This window comes from Thamnophis sirtalis, unplaced genomic scaffold (genome assembly GCF_051295495.1).
Source record: "Thamnophis sirtalis isolate CommonGarterSnake01/CBP01778 unplaced genomic scaffold, rThaSir2_p1.2 scaffold_11, whole genome shotgun sequence".
NCBI classification, from domain to species: Eukaryota; Metazoa; Chordata; class Lepidosauria; order Squamata; family Natricidae; genus Thamnophis; species Thamnophis sirtalis.
The window spans coordinates 35,420,249-35,442,127 of NW_028261391.1; the positions used below are offsets into that span (position 1 = coordinate 35,420,249).

At 35.9% G+C, this 21,879-nt stretch overlaps 1 protein-coding gene across 3 annotated transcripts; it reads right to left on the bottom strand.

Annotated features, from left to right (window-relative positions):
- Positions 1-55: 55 nt before the first annotated feature.
- On the bottom strand, positions 56-7,714 carry MRPS22 (mitochondrial ribosomal protein S22). Of its 3 annotated transcripts, XM_087725502.1 has the most exons (9): positions 7,568-7,641; positions 5,096-5,217; positions 4,732-4,895; positions 4,484-4,648; positions 2,677-2,823; positions 2,114-2,197; positions 1,309-1,454; positions 563-671; positions 56-264 (listed from the first exon to the last, which is right to left on the bottom strand). In XM_087725502.1, the coding sequence occupies exons 2-9, from the start codon at positions 5,154-5,156 to the stop codon at positions 163-165; spliced, it is 978 nt and encodes a 325-aa protein (XP_087581628.1). In that variant the 5' UTR covers positions 5,157-5,217; positions 7,568-7,641; the 3' UTR covers positions 56-162. The 3 variants fall into 3 exon arrangements, with proteins under 3 accessions (XP_087581628.1, XP_013908827.2, XP_087581629.1); XM_014053352.2 differs by lacking the exon at positions 5,096-5,217 and having other exon boundaries at positions 7,568-7,714; XM_087725503.1 differs by lacking the exon at positions 5,096-5,217 and having other exon boundaries at positions 7,624-7,697.
- Positions 7,715-21,879: the final 14,165 nt, after the last annotated feature.

Sequence of the window (21,879 nt, forward strand, 5' to 3'; positions counted from 1 at the left end):
TAAAGGAATAAGATTGATTTAAAAGAAAGATGAAAAAATAGGCGTACTTAGGAAATTGTGGAATAATTATTTTTATCATACATGGTATAAAAATGTTCTTTTAGAGATTTATTTACATTTTTCCTCCTTTCCCATACATTGACATTAAATGATTTTATTGATCTAGTCACTTTGTGAAGCTGCAGACTTCAGCGAAAGTGTTTCATAAGCCTGTAGGATAAGTTCAATGTAGCTGGCTCTTGATGTTTCTGCCTTTGCAAATGCCTGTAAAAAAAAAAAGCAAAATGATAATCAGATATCCAATATGATTTTGAAAATAACATCCTGGACTCTTATACTAACACAATTGATGAATTTATGTGGCTTAACTTCTAATAAGGAACTGATAGCTAATAGACCTGAAAAGAATTACACAAAATTTTAAAACAAATTCTGAATATGAATAAACTGCATTTATTTCCAACAGCCACTAGGAAGATGCAAAGTTATGACTCCCAGCTGATGCTAATGTATGCTTTTTCTATGGTCAACTTTTTTACATTCATAAAAAGTATATATATACCTTAATTAAATCTATCCCTTGGATATCTTGTTCTTGTGCCTCTCTTGCTGATTCACAATCAGGATGGACCATATGGTAAAGGGTAATTAAACTTACAGCATCTTCAAACCTGAAATTCAGAAGTTAATTTGTAACAACTAAATAGTTTCATATATTTAATTTGAATATTCTGATAATTAAGAATCTGGGAGGTTGTTTATATTACTAGCTTATAGTGAAAGAAATACTGATGAATTTAAATAAGACACTACTATGTAGCACATAAAACCTTTGTTCAAAAAAGTTCTCTGTAACAAATTATATTTCAAATCCAATTCTTAATATTTAAATTTTAGCAATACATTTTTTTTGCCAAGAACTAAGACACACCATAAATCAGATAATTATTTATGAAATACTTGTAACAGTAGCAAGAGAAAATTAAAGAGCAATAAAATTCTAATTTAAAATTGTGAAGTACATTTTTTCTACAAACAAAAATATGCTCTCAATTGAAATTCAACTCCTAAGGATTATACAGAAATCAGTTTTTCAGCAGCTGCATAGAAGAAACTGCCAATGTCAACCAAAGAAAAAACTGAGCAGTGGAATTTCTTGGGGAACCTCCAAAAAGTACTAATCGGCTTAGCTTTCAATTTGAATAGATAACATGAATAAACATGGCTCATTTTTAATACAATATTGCCAAGTTAAACAGTTCAGTGAATTCCTTTCATACAGAAATATTGGCTTACCAAAGTACTTACAAATTTCTTTGGATCATATCCAGCAGCAATCCTTCTGTTTTCTTCCTATTTACAAAGTACCAGACCATCCCACCAAAATATCTTGTTGAACGGAGCAGATCGTATTTTCCATTTTTATCAATATCCTCATATATCTCCTGATGAATCTGTTCAGATATTTAAGCATATTTACAAATCATAATACATTTCCAGAAATCTACAATAGAGAAGTTTAGCAAAGTTTTGTTAAACATATGTATGTACGTACGTACATACATACATACATACATAACATCCTACAGGATTTTATGATCTGTGCCTTCGTCTTAGTCCATGAATGAGCTGATTAAACAAATACCATCAAAATTAATATATTGTATCATGCACTTATTGAAAATATTGAACTCGTGTCTTTCTGACAGTGATTTGCAAAGCATGCTTCAGGAGATCACTAATAACCACAGGTACAGCAAATGAATTGCAGGCCATTTACATGTTTTCTAATCTACCACAGGATTCCCCAGTGCTTGCCATCACACCTCTTAGTACAATCTTAATGTGCATACCTCCCCTATAAACCAAACCCCAAAATGAACACAAATGTTTATATACCGTCTAAAATTTACAGGAGTTGCTTGGACTCTGACAGGACAGTAATAAAATACATAAAAGAATAGTGTAGACAGAATTAATCTATTAATAAGGTTTAAATGAAGTTCAGATCTATTACAACTACAAATAATGCTAAAGAGTTCACAAACACTTATTCTACAGTATTTTGGTGAGCAGTTCCCAAGTTCCACCTCTCCAATGAACAATAACTCACTCTAACATAGTCAGCTGAATCTGGCTCAAACTGCAGGAGGCAGCGATCAAGGAATTCTTCGTGACGGTCCTGAAGAAACATAGTCTAAAACAAGAAATATTGTACAAATATAAAAAATGGGATTTCATGTCAAATACTTTGGTTTAAATTTTCCATAAAGCCGTTGTGAGAATGCTTAGTCCAGTTCTGCAGTAAGATTCCAGGAATAAAAGCGATTCAGGTATGTAAATCAAGTGTTCAAATGAAGGTAAACTTTCCTAGTTCCACCAGAGAACCATTAGTATTCCAGTATTAGCGCTACATACCTGTAGTTTAATATCAAATTACTAATCAAAACTTTAAATCAATTTCAATTTATTTTTAGTCCAGTTAAGTATATAAGACTGAGTTGGAACATGTTCCCGTATTCATATTCACATGCTAAATTATAGTTTAACAAGCTGGAGTTAGGTGCCTAATAATTTAAAAGATAATGCTAGACAATTGGCCCCAAATATGCATTAGATAAGCCAGCTAAGTCAGTCTAAAGACTATGAGAAGAAAATTAATTTTCCTGTATTTACCATTGCAGCATTTTTATTGCTGAATATAAACGAAGGGACAATTCTACGGCCTTCTTTTGGGAAGTAGATCTGTATCATTCTGTCCCGTTCCTCCCAAGTGGCCTTGCGTAATACTCCATTTGTTTCTCGAACTACAATGAATCGCTCCTGAAATTGAAAAAGAAAAGTAAGCTACAATTTTATCACAATGTCATTAATTCTTTTAATTTTAAAGTAGACAGGAATTAATATAAATTTAAAATATCAACTGGCTTTTGAGAAATTCCTAGCAGCTATTTGAATGGGTAACATACATTTATATAAAAAAAATTATATCAATTATATATCCAGGCAAAGGACTCACTTGAAATAATTTCCCATTATTTCAATGAGAAAATTTAGACACTAATTTTCTGCCTCAATTCTTTTATAACAACTTATTCTTGCCTTTACAAAAACATAAGGTACCATGTTTCCTGAAAATAAGACAGGGTCTTATTTTCTTTTGATCCCCAAAATAAGTACTTGGCCTTATTTTCAGGGAGGTCTTATTATTTTTGAGATGCAGGAGGCGGCGAGGTTGGTCACTTCATGGCTGCTGCTGTGTTGCAATATTTTTGGGGGAGATATTATTTTCAGGGAAACAAGGTAGTTACAAATTGGAAAATTAGGCACTGAGATTTAATGTAGAATTCAGTAGCCATTTCCAATCTGTTCTGCAAACATTAATACAGGTACTCCTCAGTGGTGGGATTCAAAAAAAAAAGTTCCCACCAGTTCTGTGGGCGTGGCTTGGTGGGCGTGGCATGGGAAGGATACTGTAAAATTTCCATTTCCTTCCCACTCCAGGTGAAGGTTACTGCAAAATCCCCATTCCCTCCTTATTAGCTAGGACTCGGGAGGCAGAGAATAGATGGGGTGGGGCCAGACAGAGGTAGTATTTACCGGTTTTCCGAACTACTCAAACTTTCCACTACCGGTTCAGCAGTACTAGTCAGAACCTGCTGAATACCACCTCTGGTACTCTTCAATTTACAACAATTCATTTAGTGGCTGTCCAAAGTTATAATGGCACTGAAAAAAGTGACTTATGATCATTTTTCACAATTACGACCATTGCAGCGTCCCCATAGTCATGTGATCAAAATTCAGATGCTTGGCAACTGACTCAAATTTATGAGGGTTGCAGTGTCCCAGGGTCATGTAATCACATTTTGGGTTCTTCTGACAAAGTCAATCGGGAAGCCCAATTCATTTAACAACCATGTAACTAACAACTGCAGTGATTCATTAACAACTATGGCAAGAAAGGTGGTAAAGTGGGACAAAATCCATTAAACATCTCGCTTAGCAACAGAAACAAGCTCAATTTTGGTCATAATTCGGGACTATTTGTAGTCTATTTTAAAGCTAACTGTACAAGAGACATATAGAGTCTTATACTACAGAGATGAATTCTAAATGTTCATTATGCATCAATTTGATTTCTTCTAGAATATTGCAAAGAAAAAATAAAAGGCAATTCAGATCTGGAAAAGTAGAGAAAATAACTAAAGAATAAAATAACCAAATTAAACTTATGGCTCAGCCATACTTTTCAATCTTAAATGCTATGGGTATGCAATGTCACAAAATGGCATGCTTTTAAAAACTTTGATTTCTCATAAATCCATAAGTGATATGAAAAGCCTCAGTCACTGAAATTAGTCCTAAAAATAAGCTATTAAGGTACTTCTCTCTGTACAACACTGCCTATCAGTAAAACTGAAAATAGAATTAAGTCATTCTACATTTCAGAGTTATTACCATGGGTATCTAAAAGACTTACACTGTGTGGGATGTCATATGTTAAATCAGTAAATACATATTTATAGGGCTCAGATCCATCAATTATCCTGTCCTCAGCTAATACATCATCAATTGGTTCCCGTTCATTCAGTACAGGAGGCATTTTCAGATACTCTTTAGCCTTCTTAACAGCTTGTGTTGAAGCCTAAGGGGAGAAAATCATGTAAGTAATTACATAGAAACAAATCAACACATCTTCTATTTATGGTCATAGAGCAGTTGAAATACCTCTTCCAGCTGGGATTCTGTCATGACCTTGTATACAGGAGGCTTACGCTCTTGTTTTCTTGCCTTGAAAATCTTCTGCAAATCCAGGCCTGTCATCTTGGAGAGCAAGTTCTGAACTTTTTCATCCATGAAACAAGGCTTTGGAATATCAGTTTTGGTTTCTTCTGTAAAACAAGCAGTTCACACAAAATACATAAATGCTAGAACACAACAGCAAAACATTAAATTATATCATGAAGGGGAAAAATGTTTAAAAGTTTATCAACTGTTGGTTAAAACCTTATATGCAACAGGGGGTAAGCACAAATAAATACAAAGTAATTGTACTACCAGTATAGGTTGTTTATGGGTAGAGATATCATACCGTGGATAAAAGGCAAGAAGCCATAGGGGACAAACAGAAATCCATGGCTTGCAAGGTTCATTCTGGAAATGCAGGACAAGATGCAGACACTGTGTATTGCTTAATTTGTATTTTCCATCTCACTAATCCCGAGAAAGGAAAAATAAATGCATTATTTCACTTTGTGTCCCATTCTAGTGTCATCTTGGAAGATATATAGTATACCCTGGCATAACCTGTTTTTTATCTTCCCCATCAAAGTGACAATAGAAGAGCTATTGGGGTAGACTTTTCCATCCACCTGCAGATGACACTATATAAATTGTGGTTCTAAATGATTTCAAGGATATAAAACAGTCAATCCCAAACAGGTGCTGGCTTGGAAGTTGCACCTCCCTCACAGATGAAGGGCACAAGCATAAAGATTTCATACTTCAATGCTCTTAAATTAATTCTGTACAATGAATAAATAGTATGAAAGGGATTTCATACATATTTTTAATCTTTATTAAAGAAGCATCGGAGTCAATGATATCATTAACAAAGTAATTTCCCCTTAATCTATCCAAGGAGACAGGAATAAAAAATGGCTTAGATTTATTAAAAGTAAATTATAAAATAAATCACTATACCATACCTGGTTGTTACCCATAGGTCTGTAGTCACAGAATACTATCCTACTTTAAAGGATTGTCTAGGTCAGGGCTGTCAAACTCGTGGCCCATGGACTAGATGTGTCACGCACTAGCCATGCCGCCTGGTTTAGCGAATTGGGGGGGGAGGTCATGATACGTCACATGATGAAGGCACAACCCAGTTTGGTTTAGGTAGTCCTCAATATACAACCATTTAGTAACTGTTCAACAGTATTGGAAAACATGACTTACAATAGTTCTTTGCTCTTACAACTGTCACAGCATCACTATGATCATATGATTAAAAAAAAATTCAAGCACTTGGCAGCATCCAAGAGTCATTTGGTCATCATTAGCAACCTTTTCAGCCAGCTTCCAACAAGCAAAATTAATGCGGGAAGAGAGATTCACTTAATGACTAAATGATTAACTGCAGTGATTCACAGTGATTTGCTTAAGTGTGGCAAAAAAGGTTATAAAATCAGATGCAATTTACTTAACAACTGTCTCGCTTAGCAGCAGACATCCAGGCCCCAATTGCTGTAAGTCTAGAATTCCTTATAAAGCAAAAGAAACACATCTTAGAGAACTAAATTCTGACCTGACTTCAGGCTCATGAACTGTAAGAGCAAATTGTTCAGAATTATACTGATGCCTAGATGACCATGATATCATGACAGCATGCATGTGTGCGTGTATATATACAAACACATATACATAAACACACATTTCATAAAAATTCTAATACTGAAAGATCATTTTTTAGACCTTAGGTCTATTGTCCTTTTGCACTATTGTCCTTTTGCACTATACATTAGTAAGTCCAGCTGAGCAAAACAGCATTTTTTAAATCGAGATTTCAGTTAAGCCTTCTCTTTTGGTCTGAGATCACACACAAAAAATAATCACTTTAACATAATATATCATTAACATAGTATATATCATTGTGATGCATAAAAATAGCCTAAGCAGCTTCCTCTCTTCACTGTTAGATTTTACATTTTTACATCCTACTATCATAAAGTCGGATGTTCCAATAAAAACAGTGAAAATTTTTTCCCACTGGTATCAGTTGAACTGCCAACTTAACAATGCGATCAAAAAGGATAAACCCAATGAACTAAAACTTGATCCCATTGAGATGAATAAGGATTTAAGGCACATTGGTCTTGGCTAAAACTTGATCCCATTGAGATGAATAAGGATTTAAGGCACATTGGTCTTGGCAGAAATCATTTCAGCTTGGCAAATGAACACTTTCCCCAGTCTGACGCTTTCCAAGGGTTGTGTGCTTCAATTCCTATAACCTAGAACTTCCATATTTGAGCTGCCAAAATCCTGATGGTTTGTTTTTCTTTGCTTTGTGCCATCATCACAATTCAAACTTTTGCTGCTCATGAAGGACAGCTCCAGATGATTTCTAGTAAGCCGATAGCTTAAGAGTCGTGGGTGCCTGAATTAAGCAACTCAGATGGGGTTGCAAAAATCTGGACGGTGAGCAATGACAGCAAAGTTTACTGTATCTCTTGGCTGCTACTTAATGGTCTTTTGGATCTCGCAGCCTGAAACAGGCAGTGCATGAAATCCAGTACTGCGAGCGGAGAGGAAAGGACGAGGGTCTAATGCAGAAGTCTTCAAACTTGGCAGCTTTAAGACTTGTGGACTTCAACTCCCAGAAGCTGGAGAATTGTGGAAGTCCACAAGTCTTAAAGCTGCCGAGTTTGGAGACCCCTGGTTTTAACGCAACCATAGTTTATTCGTATCCTTTCAATGAGGTTGCTCCCGTCGGAGCACTCTCCCCTACTCCCTACACACCTAAGAACGTCGGCCACTACTTGATGCCGCCGCCAAAACTCACCTGCACCCGAGCCGTCGCAAAAACCCCTCCATCCCCACAAGGCTCTTGGCAGGCACCTTGGAAGCAACAAAGCCGCCCTCCCGCTTCTAAAGCAGCCGGTTACTCCAAGAGAAGCCATGCTAGATTGACCCGGAAATGCTCCAGCTACTCGTTCCGGAGAAGACGCAGTGTGTCCTGGGAAATGTAGTCTGTAACGATTCGACCGTCAGACTTTTATTAGCTCGGCTCTGAGACCGTCCTCTGTAGTCTGAGCGACGTTTTTATTTAATTTTCTGGGGCGTTAAGTTGTCCGAAATGAATGCTAAAACTGCTTTTCTGGGCCAAAAAAACAAATAAAGTAGACGGAGGATTTAAGTAGGGGGGGGGGAAACATTCAGAACTGTATTTTCGCAACGCTTCCCCAATCGTGGTTTCCTGAACAAACTGCGGTTTGTAAACCGTACAGGCGTTCTTCCAACTCCAACCTAAGCAAAAACTCCAACCTAAGCAAACTCCAACCTAAGCAACTCCAACCTAAGCAAAAAAATAAAAGAAAAGAATAGATTTAGTGTGTTACGAGATTTTTTAAAAAATATAAGAGATCAAAGGGAAGAAAATGGATTTGGCCCATTCTGCTTTAGCCTGTCTAATTGATTTATACCAGGCTTTTGAATTCAAGACAGCAAAGTATTGCCCCTTGCCCGCATAATATATATTTCGTAAAAGATGAAGCCAAAATATTTGTTTCTCTGATGATTGTAATTCTAAATGGAAAGTATGGAAAGGGGATAGCAAACAGCCGAACTGCTTAAGCCGCCTCTCTTCTGCCGAGGTGGTTGTGACATTGCAAAACAAGGGACACAGATCAGAAAATAGGAAGTAGGCGATGGAATTAGGAATTCTGCTTCTAGATCAGATTGCAGCTTCAAAGAGAGAATTTTAGTTACTTCTCACACTGAAGTGAGCCTTATTATGAGGCTTGTGTAAGTCAACTCCTTAGGTATCTGCAGATAGGATTCATTTGCTGTGCTAATATTTTAAGTATGATTCCTGGATGTATTGCAATGTAACGTAAATGCACTCTGTTTATAAACCATGTTTACAAACATGGTTTATAAACAGGGCACATTTAAATTACTCTAAATCAACAATTGCCATGAAATGTGAATTAGTTTGTGTATGTATTTACTGTAATCGTAATAACAAGATTAACAATCTTGTTCCTGCAGAACTGCATTAGAGTTTAAAAGTGTACACTTTTCCAATGAAATTTGCATAATGCATAAAAATCTTAGGATTCTGTTAGGTTCTCAAAAGAGGTTGCTATAACTGCATGGACAGGCTACAAGAATTCCAGTCCACATACATCCATGGATGACATTTCTAGAAAATATGTATTATTGTGGCAATTCTCTTCTTTTTGAGTCAAAGATCAGGAAATTGGTAGCATCTTTTCCAACACATTTTATTAAAAGGCATTCATGAGCTTTCAAACTTATGCCTTTCAATTAAATTTGTTATCTGCACAAGATGCTAACAGAGTTTTGATATTATTTTTTTTGCCACTATAGACTAACACAGCTCTCCTATGTTGGAGGAAAGAGGAATTAATAAAAGCACCAATTGAATTTATATTTGAATAGCTTTTCAATGGTTTACATTATCTTTAAGAATTAAGCAAGAAATTATCTTTTCATTAGAACAGTGGTCTCCAAAGTTGTGTGTTTGCACTCTGACAATTCCTTGGGATGTTGGATGAAAATATAAAACTATTGTTTATTTCACCTAATTCATCATGTTTTAGTTTCTATTTTGGGATATATTTTATGTGGTGCATAATATATTAATAGAGTAGCATTTATAGTATTTAAATTAGAAATAAACATTTTTTTTACTATGAAAAGTTGTGCAGTCAAAAAAAAATCGGAAACTACTGCTCTAGAAAGTATACGTTAAGTTTCCACCTTAGCCTGCATCGATTGCCATAAAATTGTACCAGAGCAGAATTAGTAGTTTATGATTTGTACCGTGAAAGAATGGTTTCTCTGCAGTAATAAATTAGCTAACTAAATAAAAGTATTTGTGATTCCCAAATTCTGAGAATAAGAGGATGCCTGTTATGATTCTAAATTACTTATTATTTTGCCTATATGTTCTTCCATTATCCTCCATCACATCAATGTGACCAATGATGCTTTGTTTCTATGTTTTATTCAGTTATTAAAGATACAAAGATATAACAAAATAATTTCAATTTCATTAAAAAAAATAAAGTAATATTTTTACACATTACTTTTACTTGTGTATTAATTTCTGTTTTCTGATCACTGTATGTTTATGGAAACTTGGATTTAGAAATGTACAACACCTGATAATCTTGCTAGTTTTCAAGCAAATTGGACAACTTACCTGTGTAAAGCTATACACATTTTAGATGTTGCAATCGGGTGGGATTCTACCGGTTCAGGGAAACCGGTAGCTGTGACTATTAGCTGGGACCTAACCAGTTTGCTCTGACTTTCAGCTCGGCCTAACCCCCCCCCCCCCCGCCTGCCCCTGCGCTATACTCATCTAAATTCCCTTCTCTGAAGCCCAGCTGACAGGCGCGGCTGAGTGGATTGCTGCGCCTCAGCTGTTTTCCTCCCCAGCAGTAATGTAGAAGGTGATTTCTCTGTAAACTGCGCACACACAAGCTCAGCAAACTGGTTGTTAAACTGGTAGGATCCCACCCTTGGTTGCAATCACTATGTATAAATCAGAAGTGGAAGTAATTTAAGGAAACAAAAAAAATAACAATGATGAATTTCAGACAAAATGTATCATTAATCAGTAGAGGGAAATTCAAGACTTCATTCTTTGAATTCACAAAAACATATTGGATCACATTAAAATCCTCTCATGGACTTGTTAATAAACCATTAAGAAAGGATATAACAGCCATTAAATGAATTGCTTGTAATGTATATCACTATAGAAGTAGTTTTATATTATTTATTATAACAGTTTCATCTTATATAAACTATTTTATATAACAGTTTTATATTTATATTGTCAATATATTGCATTTGTTAGAATGCAATATTGCAGGCTAACTCTGCCCACAGCTTGAGGTTTGATCCTGACAGGGTTCAAGGTGGACTTATCCTTCAATCCTTCCGAGGTTGATAAAATGGGGATCCAGATGTTGGGGGCAATATGCTGGCATTGTAAACCATCCAAAGAGTGTTGTAAAGCACTATGGGGTGGTGTATAAGTTTAAGTGCTATTGCTATATTAATGTCAAAAAACTTAGTAGGCTCTTGGAAGCAATGTCTTGGAATCTAAATTGGGAAGCCAACAAATCCTATGAAATAGATAATGCAAAATTATTACATGAAATACCTCTCTTTAAATCATAAAAGCAGCAGTACAAGTAGTCCTCAACTTATGACCACAATTGAGCCCAAAATTTCTGTTGCTAAGTGAAAAGTTTGTTAAGTGAGTTTTGCCCCATTTCATGACTTTTTTTTGCCACATTTGTTAAGTGAATCATGGCAGTTGTTAAATTAGTAACATGGTTCTTAAGTTAATCCGGTTTCCCCATTACTTTGCTTGTCAGAAGGTCGCAAAAGGGGATCACATACAACTGTCATAAATATGAGCAGTTGATAAGCATCAGAATGTAAATCCCAGGGGATGCTGCAATAGTCATAAGTGTGAAAACAGTCATAAGTCACTTTTTTCAGTGCCGTTTTAACTCTGAACAGTCACTAAATGAACTGTTGTAAGTCGAGGACTATCTGTACTGTTTTTCAGATATGTGCAGGGAAGTATTGAGCATGTGTGTAGAAACAGCCGATTGTAACTTTAAAAGTCACCATGTGACTTTGAAGAAGGAATAGAATTGAATAGCAAAGTTGGAAGGGAAGACCTTGGAGGTCTTCTAGCCCAACCCCCTGCTTAGGCAGGAAACTCTACATCACTTCAGACCAATGGTTATCCAACATCTATAAGACAACACAACAATACAATACAATACAATACAATACAATACAATACAATACAATACAATAGCAGAGTTGGAAGGGACCTTGGAGGTCTTCTAGTCCAATCCCCTGCCTAGGCAGGAAACCCTACACCACTTCAGACAAATGGTTATCCAACATCTATAATACAATACAATGCAATACAATACAATACAATACAATAATACAATACAATACAATACAATAGCAGAGTTGTAAGGGACCTTAGAGGTCTTCTAGTTCAACCCCCTGCCTAGGCAGGAAACCCTACACTACTTCAGACAAATGATTATCCAACATCTATAATACAATACAATACAATACAATACAATACAATACAATACAATACAATACAATACAATACAATACAATACAATACAATAGCAGAGTTGTAAGGGACCTTGGAGATCTTCTAGTCCAACCCCCTGCCTAGGCAGGAAACCTTACCATTCCAGACAAATGGCTATCCAACATCTTTTTAAAAGCTTCCAGTGTTGAAACATTCACAACTTCTGGAGGCAAGCTGTTCCACTGATTAATTTCTCCTTAGGTCTAAGTTGCTTCTCTCATTGATTAGTTTCCATCCATTGCTTCTTGTCCTAAGTGCTCTGGTGATTTAAAGAGATGCTTTATATCTGTATCTGTTGCACTTTCCTTTGAAGGATTTGGAATAGTGCTATAAATTAGTAATCAGAATTAGCTGGTGAAATAGAATGATAGGACTAGGCAGCCTATCCATTATTTTTTGCTATGGGGTCACATTCAGGGGCCCTGCGGAGGCCTTTTTGACAAGTCTGGGAGAATTTTAAAAGTTTGAAAGAGAAATAGAGAACAGTTTGTTTTTTATCATTTGGTCAAAGGCTTTCTAGTGGGAGTTATACACCCTATTAGTGAATTGGGAAGATATTTGGCTACATGCCTAAAAGCCACTCCAGTCCTGTATGTCTGCTTAGATGTCAAACCTTTAATTCACCGAAGTGCTTAGGAAAACAATAGAATTTATTAGATTAGATCGGGGTAAATTAAAATCATATTCATTCTGAATTTGAGTGGTAACAGCTGCTGGGAGGATTAGCTTTGCTGGCACTTGAGATAAAGTTAATTCTTTATACATTGATATCATAGATGAAAATATATCTAGTTCATAGCACTTCCAAAAGATCATGCACTTAAGTCACAAAGCCAGATTTTGTGTTTTTCAGGCATTTTTAGAAATAATCAGTGAAGCCCACTGGTGGCACAAAGCAAATTTGGTAATTTAAAAGCTGTGGAGGAAGCGTCAAATGTTTCAGTGTTTTGATCGATGATACAAAGATGAGAGGATTTGGATTTTTTGTCCCCTGAATTTTTTTATTTAAATTTATTTATTTATCTAGCCAGCTAGCTCTTTCTCTTCATGAGCAATATTTTAGCTTCCACTATAGTAGTATGCTTTGCATGTAACCTAGAGTCACTATTTTGACCATATTACTAATGAAAAAGTGCTCAAACTTCCATACTCCTTATGGAATAATTGAATTCCCAAAAGGACATGCACCAGTGTCAAAAAAGCAAAAGGATAAACTCAAAATGCATGGCAGAATGTTCATGGAAGACTTAAAGACTCTAAATATCACACGGGAAGACACTTTAAGTATTCACCCAAAATCAAAAACGCTGGAGATCCTTTGGTGCTCAAAATGCTAAACAGCATGGGAGGATCTAATGCTATTGCTAAAATGTATGTATCTATTTAAATAACTTAATGTCTGCCCATTTTTATTCCATTGATTCTGGCAGGATATGAAAATTAAAAACCAATCCATAGCTCATGACAGCTTGCCTGAACTATAGCTTGGTCTTCAGAGTCTTATGAAAGGCTAAAAATCACCCGTATATTTGGGGAGATGCTGTTCCTTGAGGCAGATGCTGCCACAGAAAATATGATTTGACCTTGTGAGTCTATGGCAAACTTTGGAGTAATATTTTCATATGCATAAAAATTGTGTGCAAACCCTTATATATTAAATGCAGATTTATATTCAATTATGTCCCAAAACTTTGGAATCTAACTATTTATGAGGAGTTATAGTTATATTGGGTTCGGACAAGTATTTTGAGAAAACAAAAGGAAATATTCTTGATAGTAAGAAATAAATTCAATAGATACATAATTTATCTGTTTTTGAAACTACTAATAATGCAATAAGTTTTTATTTGGCACAGATTTCATGACGTTTTACATTAATAATTATATTGTTTAATTTAGATTTTGAAACTTCATTGCTGAGTTTAAAGTAAACGCAGTAGATATTCAGTTTCAGATATGAAAGTAAATGGGAGAAAGGATGCACAATTAGAACACCACACAACGTGATGATAAATGTGTGAGTGAGGGCAGAAAGGCGTTTTTCCATATGTCAAAATTGTCTATATTGAAATTAATTGCATAATAGCATTTTTATGAATCAAACGCTCAGACAACAATGTTCAATTTCATAACAAAGCAAAAAGCAAAGAAACCTTTATTTTGTTTAAAAAGAAAACTAGCCTGTAACTTTTTAATAACAATTGGAGATATATTTTCAAAGAAGACCACTAGGAGGCACTGTCTTCCTTCATGTGTTCACCTGGAGCTCTGGATGGACAAAGTAGCATTATTCCATGCATCACAAAACTTTCAGAAATACACGTTTATTTTAAAATATTGTAGCGAGTATTGTATTTGCAAAAATAAGCAATGTTAGGTGATTTTATTCTTTTCTTCTAAAAATCATTCTTATTCTTCGTTGATGTTCCTTATTATAGTTTTCTAAAAACGGGATTTTATTTATTGGGTCACAGCAGAATGAGTTTACCATGTGCTTCCTTTTTCTCAAAGGAAAGCCCAGATAACTGTTAAATATACAGGGTTAGAAAAGACAGAAAAGGAATTTTAAATCCCTGATATCATTCCTTAAAAAACACGAAGGAATGAAATGGTTTGTGCTTGAATATATTTCTGATGATTCATTTACAGAAATTTGGAGGTTTTGAAGAAAGTCATACCAAAACCTTAAAAGTGGACATAAAAAGTATCAAAAATACATCAAGCAAATATATAACAAAAGTCACTTCTTATTTTTATTTCCTTCTCTTTTTTCTTCTTTATGTTAGTTTATATTTTAATGTTTGTTTTTGAAACTGAATAAAGATTTTGTAAAAGTAGAAGTAAAAGTGGAAGGTTGAATGCAGGTTACTAGTATCAGAGCAAAACTTTGTTTAGAATTTTGGATGATGTTAGAGCCATTTCTACTCCTATTAATCTAAGGAATGTATTGCAGTATAGGCAAATTTTATTTTAAAAAAGTGGAAATGAATTCTTTAAAAGCACATTGTGTTACTGTTCAGAATTGTAATGCTGGAAGGAATGTAGATTTGGATTTTTGACATAATGTTGATTTCCTGTGGCAGAAGATGAGAGTAGGCCACAGTTCAGGAGAGAGGTAGGCAACATTATTCAGCTTGAATACTGAACATTATACATGGGTATTATACATAGATACCACCAGAGACATCAGGCTGAATGATTTATCCAGTTATTTTGAAGTGGGGAAAAAATCAACTAAAAACATAACACTAAAAAAAAAACTGCTGGAGCTTATAAGTGGCTTAAAAATCATAGGTTTCAGCTTAGTGCATTAGAGTCAGACACTGATCACTTCTGTATTGCAAAACAGACAGCAAAGGGTATAGAGATTGTCATTAAAATGCATATGCTAATGCAGAGTTCCTCAACCCCTTTTTGGCTTTGTGGACTGGGGGGCGGGGGTAGTGGTTCCACGCGAACAGCCGGTAAGCATGTGCATGCACAGGCAGCTCCATTGAGCAGCATGCACACACATAAGCTTTTCATATAAACAGAGCGCACATACACATGCTCGCCCACTGCTTGCACCAGTGGAGATGCATGCACATTCACCTGTCATTTCCAAGACCTGGTTCCAAAGAGCTTATGGCCCATTAAGGCTAATGTTCAGCTGTAGGAACACTTTCAAAACTAATTACTGTGCATACTATATGCATGCATCATACTATTCTGCTTTAGGGTAAACAACATTTAGCAAAAAGGGAGTAAAAATAATAAGGAAGGGAAGGGAATACTACATTCAGTTACTGATCTTCAATTCCATAAATATGCAAAAAATTCCATATTTAATTTAATCATATGCTTTCTCTATTGTACAAAGAAGTGCCCTTTTGTGAATTCTTAAACTTTGTATGATCTTGCTGAAGAGAAAAAATCTTACACTATATGGTACTGACGTTTGGTGAGGTTTATGGCTGATGAGGCACTGACACAGTGGTGGGTTTCAAATTTCTTTAGACTTGTGGACTTCAACTCCCAGAATTCCACAGCCAGGCATGCTCAGTTCTGATTTAAAGCGACAGCATTTGTTTTTCTCCTTTGCAAAATTTCGAAAAAGTTTCCTTCATTCTTTTTCTTCTCTCTTCCCCCTCTCTCAAACAGACACATGCACACAGAGAAGTTGGATTGGACTATCTCTCCTATCCCCTTCCCTCTCTTACTCACTTTCTATCAAACAAACACAAACACAGAAGTTGGATGCAGCCTGCTGTCTGGGTGGGAAATGCCTGAAATGCAATAAAGCCCACCCACCTACTCACCTCCTGCTTGCAGGCTGGGGTGAGAGAAGAGGCAGAGATGCGAGCCTTTGATTGCAGGCGGAGCCACGTTGCCTTTTCAAACTTGTAATCAGTGAAACTGGGCTTATATAATTTTATCCAGCGCTCTCTCTCTCTCTCTCTCTCTCTCTCTCTCTCTCTCTCTCTCTCTCTCTCTCTGTGTGTGTGTGTGTGTGTGTGTGTGTGTGTGTGTTTGAAAAGGCAACGTGGCTCTGCCTGCAATCAAACTACACTTGGGGACGGATTTACACTTGAGGATGAAGTTTGAATTCCTCCCCCTCCCTCCGACCCACACGTACCTTTTCCAGCTGTTTCAGAGAGGATTTCAACTCTGATCTTGCCTGTCATCATGAAAAGAAAAAAAATGTAAAAGAAAAAAGGCAAGAGCTGAGGTCAGGCTGAGCTAGTTGCTGCCAGAGTCACCGTGGATGACTCTGCTTAACTGTTTAAAAAAGCCTCTAAAAAAGCGCCCTCTACCGGAGGAGGCAGGAGAATGACGTGCCTCACCTACGTCAGGAATCTTTAGGCTTTTAACCCTTGCTTAACTCTGCTTGAGTGATCATAAAACGCCTAACGTCAGACTAGATGAGGCACGTCGTTCTCCTGCCTCATCCTGTAGAGGGCACTTTTTAAGAGGCTTTTTTAAACAGTTAAGCACTAAGCAGAATCATTCACAGTGACTCTGGCAGCAACTAGCTCAGCCTGACTTCAGCTCTTGCCTTTTTCCTTTTAAATTTTTTTTTCTTTTCATGATGACAGTGGTGAAGCTCTGCCTCCCCTGCCTCCCCTGACTGTACGTCCCTGCTATATGGTATCTGCAGCCTGACCAATTTTTAACATTTCCACATTAGTACATCACTTATTTTTCATCATTTTTGTTGGACATTAATATTTAATGTGTTTTTAAAAAGTTATTTTAACAAATCACTATCATTCTGATAAAGTGCTCGAAACTACCTCACTTCAATTGTGTCACAAATCATTTCATCTTTTAATTCTTAATTCCTATAAGTCATTCCACTTGTGTCTCCTTGTTCAGTCTTCTTCAGCCACTTCCAAAACGGGGTTGTATTGTGGAGTCCTTGGGGATCTCTGAGAGTTGTTTGCTTGTAGATGTTTCATTACCCAACTAGATGACATCTTCAGTGCTACAAGTGAATAGAGCTTGCTTTCTGTTTACATACAGTAGCTTGCCCTGTTCTGATCCTTTTGATTCCACCTTAGCTTTTTAGTTTAGCTTAGTCTCTTTTGAATGGTGTGTAAATGTAAATTATCTTGATGTGCCTGTAGTTGATTAATTTGTCTAAGTGCTTCTAAATGTTGTATATACATCCAAATATGCAATATTGTGTATGCTATATATCCAAATTGTTCTGGTTTCTCCTTTTTCTCTTTTGCTCTTTGACTACATTATTTGCCACTGTTTTTACTTTATGGATATTATATATCTTTCAGTTACTCTTTTTTTTTTGCAAAAGTCATTCACTTAAATATATATTTTCTTGTTACCAAAACCTCTTTCACTTGATTCCATCACTTTTTCAGTTCCCATTGGCATCACTTCATACGATTTTGGGATCTTCTGTACATAATTCTCACTCTCTTTCGAGCAGCTTCCATACTCTTTTTCTTTACAAACAGTTACAATAAATTTTGTTGGAAAATTAATTTATCCTTTAATTACTTTTTCAAGCAAGATTATTTTTTCTTGTCCTGCAATTGTTGTGCTCTCATTCTTTTTTTCTTTTTCCTTTTGCTCCATCTTTATTCTGCCCAAAATGGTTATCCTATTCAGAACCTCTCATCATTCTTGCATCTTCACTAGTTATCAGTCTCATAAAAAAGACACCAGGCAACTTTTAGTTTTATACTAATTCCTTTTTCATGTATAAAAAACAAATAGGAATGCTTGAACTACATATTTGAAACATGTTTTTTTTCTAAGCATAGACTCCAGGGGTGAAATCAACTTACATTCACTACCGGTTTGCAAATGTGAGTGCATGTGCCACCTCTGCATATGCGCAGAACCTCCTCTGCATATGCACAGAACCTTCTGCGCATGCACAGAGCTTCAAAAACAGGACATGATGATGTCTGGATGGGTGGGCAGAACCGCCAGCTTCCAGGGCTAATGGTTCACCCGAACCAGATAGAACGGGTTGAATTTCATCCCAATAGACTAGTGGTTCCCAAACGTGGCAGCTTTAAGACTTGTGGACTTCAACTCCCAGAATTCTCCAGCCAGCTCTGCTTGCCAAGTTTGGGGACCACTGCAAGAGACTCACAAGTCAACTTTCTTGTTCATTCATTATCCAAATAATCCATGTCCTGTTTCTTACTTTTTAATGTGATTTTATTGAAAATTTTAAAAAGAAGCAAAAAACTAATCCAAACTAACATAAGGAAGAAAAAAAAGAAACCAAAGAGAACACAAAAAGAAAAATTTGTTTAAGAAAAACAGAAGAAAAAGAAAAAAAGATACAAAATTGTGACTTCCAATATTCTTTACAATGATAATAAATACCGTTATTTTTTTTAGCCTTTTTCCTCAAAAGTTACATCATCATAATTTTTTTTCTATAATTTAACCTATCTAATCATCAAAAAATCATCATCATAAATCACAAGATCATTTTTTAATTGCGCAAAAAGTCTATGAGACACCAATAAATGTAGATAGTGTCTTTTCTATAATCAAAGAAAATCATCTCTCTAAGTAAGATTTGTCAGTTTTACCAACTGTTCTTCCATAGTAGGTAGCGCTGAATTTTTCCATCTCTCTGCTTATAATAATGTTGCCACAGTAATCATATATTGAAATAATTTTCCTTGGCTTCTTTCTAACTGCTATTTCTTTGTCCAAAGGGGGAAAGTTCTGGCTTTAGTTGAATCTCTCAGTTTCAGTAATGCTAATTGTCCAAACTTTCTATTTATAACTTCTGTCATGTTCCAAATATTCCATTTTGGGTCCTAGTTTGCAGCCAGTGCCCTACAAAGCCTTCTTCCATTTCATTTTTTAACCATTGCAGTCATCTTTTGCAAAAAAAATTCAAACATTTTCTACAGTAAATCTGGTGAAATGCCTTTATCTGTAAGTTGTTCTAGTAAACTCCTGTGTCTTCTAATTTAGCAGCTTTTCTTATAGCTGCCATGTTGAAAAAGTGAAAGTATGTTTATTATAATGGTAAAAGTAAAAGGCAGACTTTTTTTCTATTTTGCTTTTCTTTGTTTTTAGCATGTTGTGTCTCAGCTCTGCATAGTTACAGACTCAAGAGTTTAGCTAATACAACCTTATCTTTTTCTTTTATAAAATACACCAATTGTCTACTGTTGGTAATAATCAATCAGCTTTCCTATGAAGGTCTGGTCTGGAAGTCTAATTTGCTATTTTTATTATTTTTAAAGTCATTTTCTTTCAAAAATATTTCTTCTATTTTTAAAAAATCACTGTCACCTTTATCTGTTTAAAACTTTATTGGATCCCAATCTTGTTAAGCATTTTGTTTTTAAATTAAAATCCTTTAAGATAGTGGGGTTCCTCCCCACTAATTTCAAAAAGAAGATACTAACTGAAAATCTTCATTGCCATTCAGGGTATCTTTCTGTAGTTGTAAAATAATTAAATTGTAAAGAATTTAAAGTCAGTTCCTGTGATCTCCTTCCAAGGAGCAGCTCTTCCAGAGTAAAGTATCTCTCCTTATTTTCAGATGGATTTTCATCACCCGGAAACTGGCTTTTGGCCAGTGATTCCTCTGCAGTGTTGTCCCCACTTGCAGAGATGCTCATAGGGGCACTTCATCTGCTATCATTCCTCACCTGGAAGAGCCCCTTTCTCTCTATTTTATTATTCATTTTCATTTCTTAACAGAATACTGCACAATTATCTTCAGAATTTCATTCAGTCAGTATATTATACAATTAGTCCCTAAATTCATCTCAGGTTCTCTCATTATCACTGTTCATTGATAGTTACTGTTGCACAGATTCCTATCTTCTACATGCCAATAGCTACTTAGAATACATAATACATTTCAACCCTTTCATTCACAATTAAGGTTAAACCTTCTTGTATGTATTATCAACTTCACTCCATAGGTTCAAATAACTTCACTTCATTCAGATCCTTTTCTTATCTTTTACTTTCATAGATAATACAACCTTTCTTTCTTTTTCTTTTTCTGATCATCACTAGATAGGCCCTAATCTTATCATCATGGTTTGGTCATTCAACAGTTGTACACCTATTATAATTAAAGTATCCAATTTATGTATCCAATCTTCCTGCTCATTATAAGCAGGGGTGGTATTTACTTACCTTTCCTACTAGCTTGCAAATGTGAGCACATGTGCCACCTCTGCATATACGCTAAGTCTTCCGTGCATATGCTTTTTACTAAAAAAGGCCCTAAATGGGATGCCATGGAGCCAGAGCAGGTGGGCATAGCCACCCGAGATTTCTGCTACTGGTTCGGGTGAACCGGTCCAAACTGGTAGAATTCCACCTCTGATTAAAAGGCAATATTGCTCTGATTTTGCATATTTTGGACAGTATTCAACAAGTACAACCCAATCCCATTTTACCCAAGCATTCTCACATTATTTCTGTGCAATCTAGTATTTTTAAACCAGAAATTATATTGCAAGATGACATACTGTTTCCTGCATCCCATCAGATTCGTTACTGACATACTTAGAATGCATCACTAATACAGTCTTTCAGAAATGCAATCCATCTCATCAGAAAAGAAAATTAGGTAATATACACTCAGTTTGGTCTTCAGGGATTAACTATTGATGGGCAACATTCTGATTTTCCTTTTGCAGTTCTTTATCTAACTGGACTTGGATTTGGCAGGCCTTCACAGACTATGCTTTTGCCAGTCCCTCAAACAAAAAGGTAACCTTATAATATATTTGTAACAGAGCAAATTACCCTTATATTTGATTTTTTTATTTCTCTGGTGGATGAAATAAATTTATTTGTTTTCGTTTCGTTTCGTTTTATTGAGCTTGTATGCTGCCCACTCCCGAAGGACTCCGGGCGGCTTACAATAAAACAAGGGAAGGGGATAATACACAAGACAACATATTAAAATATACAACAGTCACAATTTCCGAGGGGCTGGATATTTCAAAAGCCCCCCGGCCTGCTGGAGCAGCCAGGACTTAACGGCTTTGCGGAAGGCCGGGAGGGTAGTGATGGTCTGGATCTCCACGGGGAGATCTTTCCAGAGGGCTGGAGCTGCAACAGAGAAGGCTCTCCCCCGGGGAGTCGCCAGCCAACACTGGCTGGCAGATGGGATCCGGAGAAGGCCTAACCTGTGTGATCTAATAGGTCTATGGGAGGTAATCAGCAGGAGGCGGTCTCTCAATATGATGAACTACCTTCATATGACTTAGAATATGCAATGTTAGTGGGGCATCAAATAAAGAACAAGCAGACACATTTGCCTAATATGATCAGAATTAATTGACTTCCTGAGGCTTCTTATAGCCTGTTGATATATAGCCTATAATTTAATGGATTGTACAATATGTATTAATTTGGTAACAAAGTTAAATAGTTGTAGATTAAGTCATTTTTAAATAGACACACACAGAGACACTCTCTCTCTCTCTCACACACACACATATATATCTTATTCAAATGTGGGGTCCTTA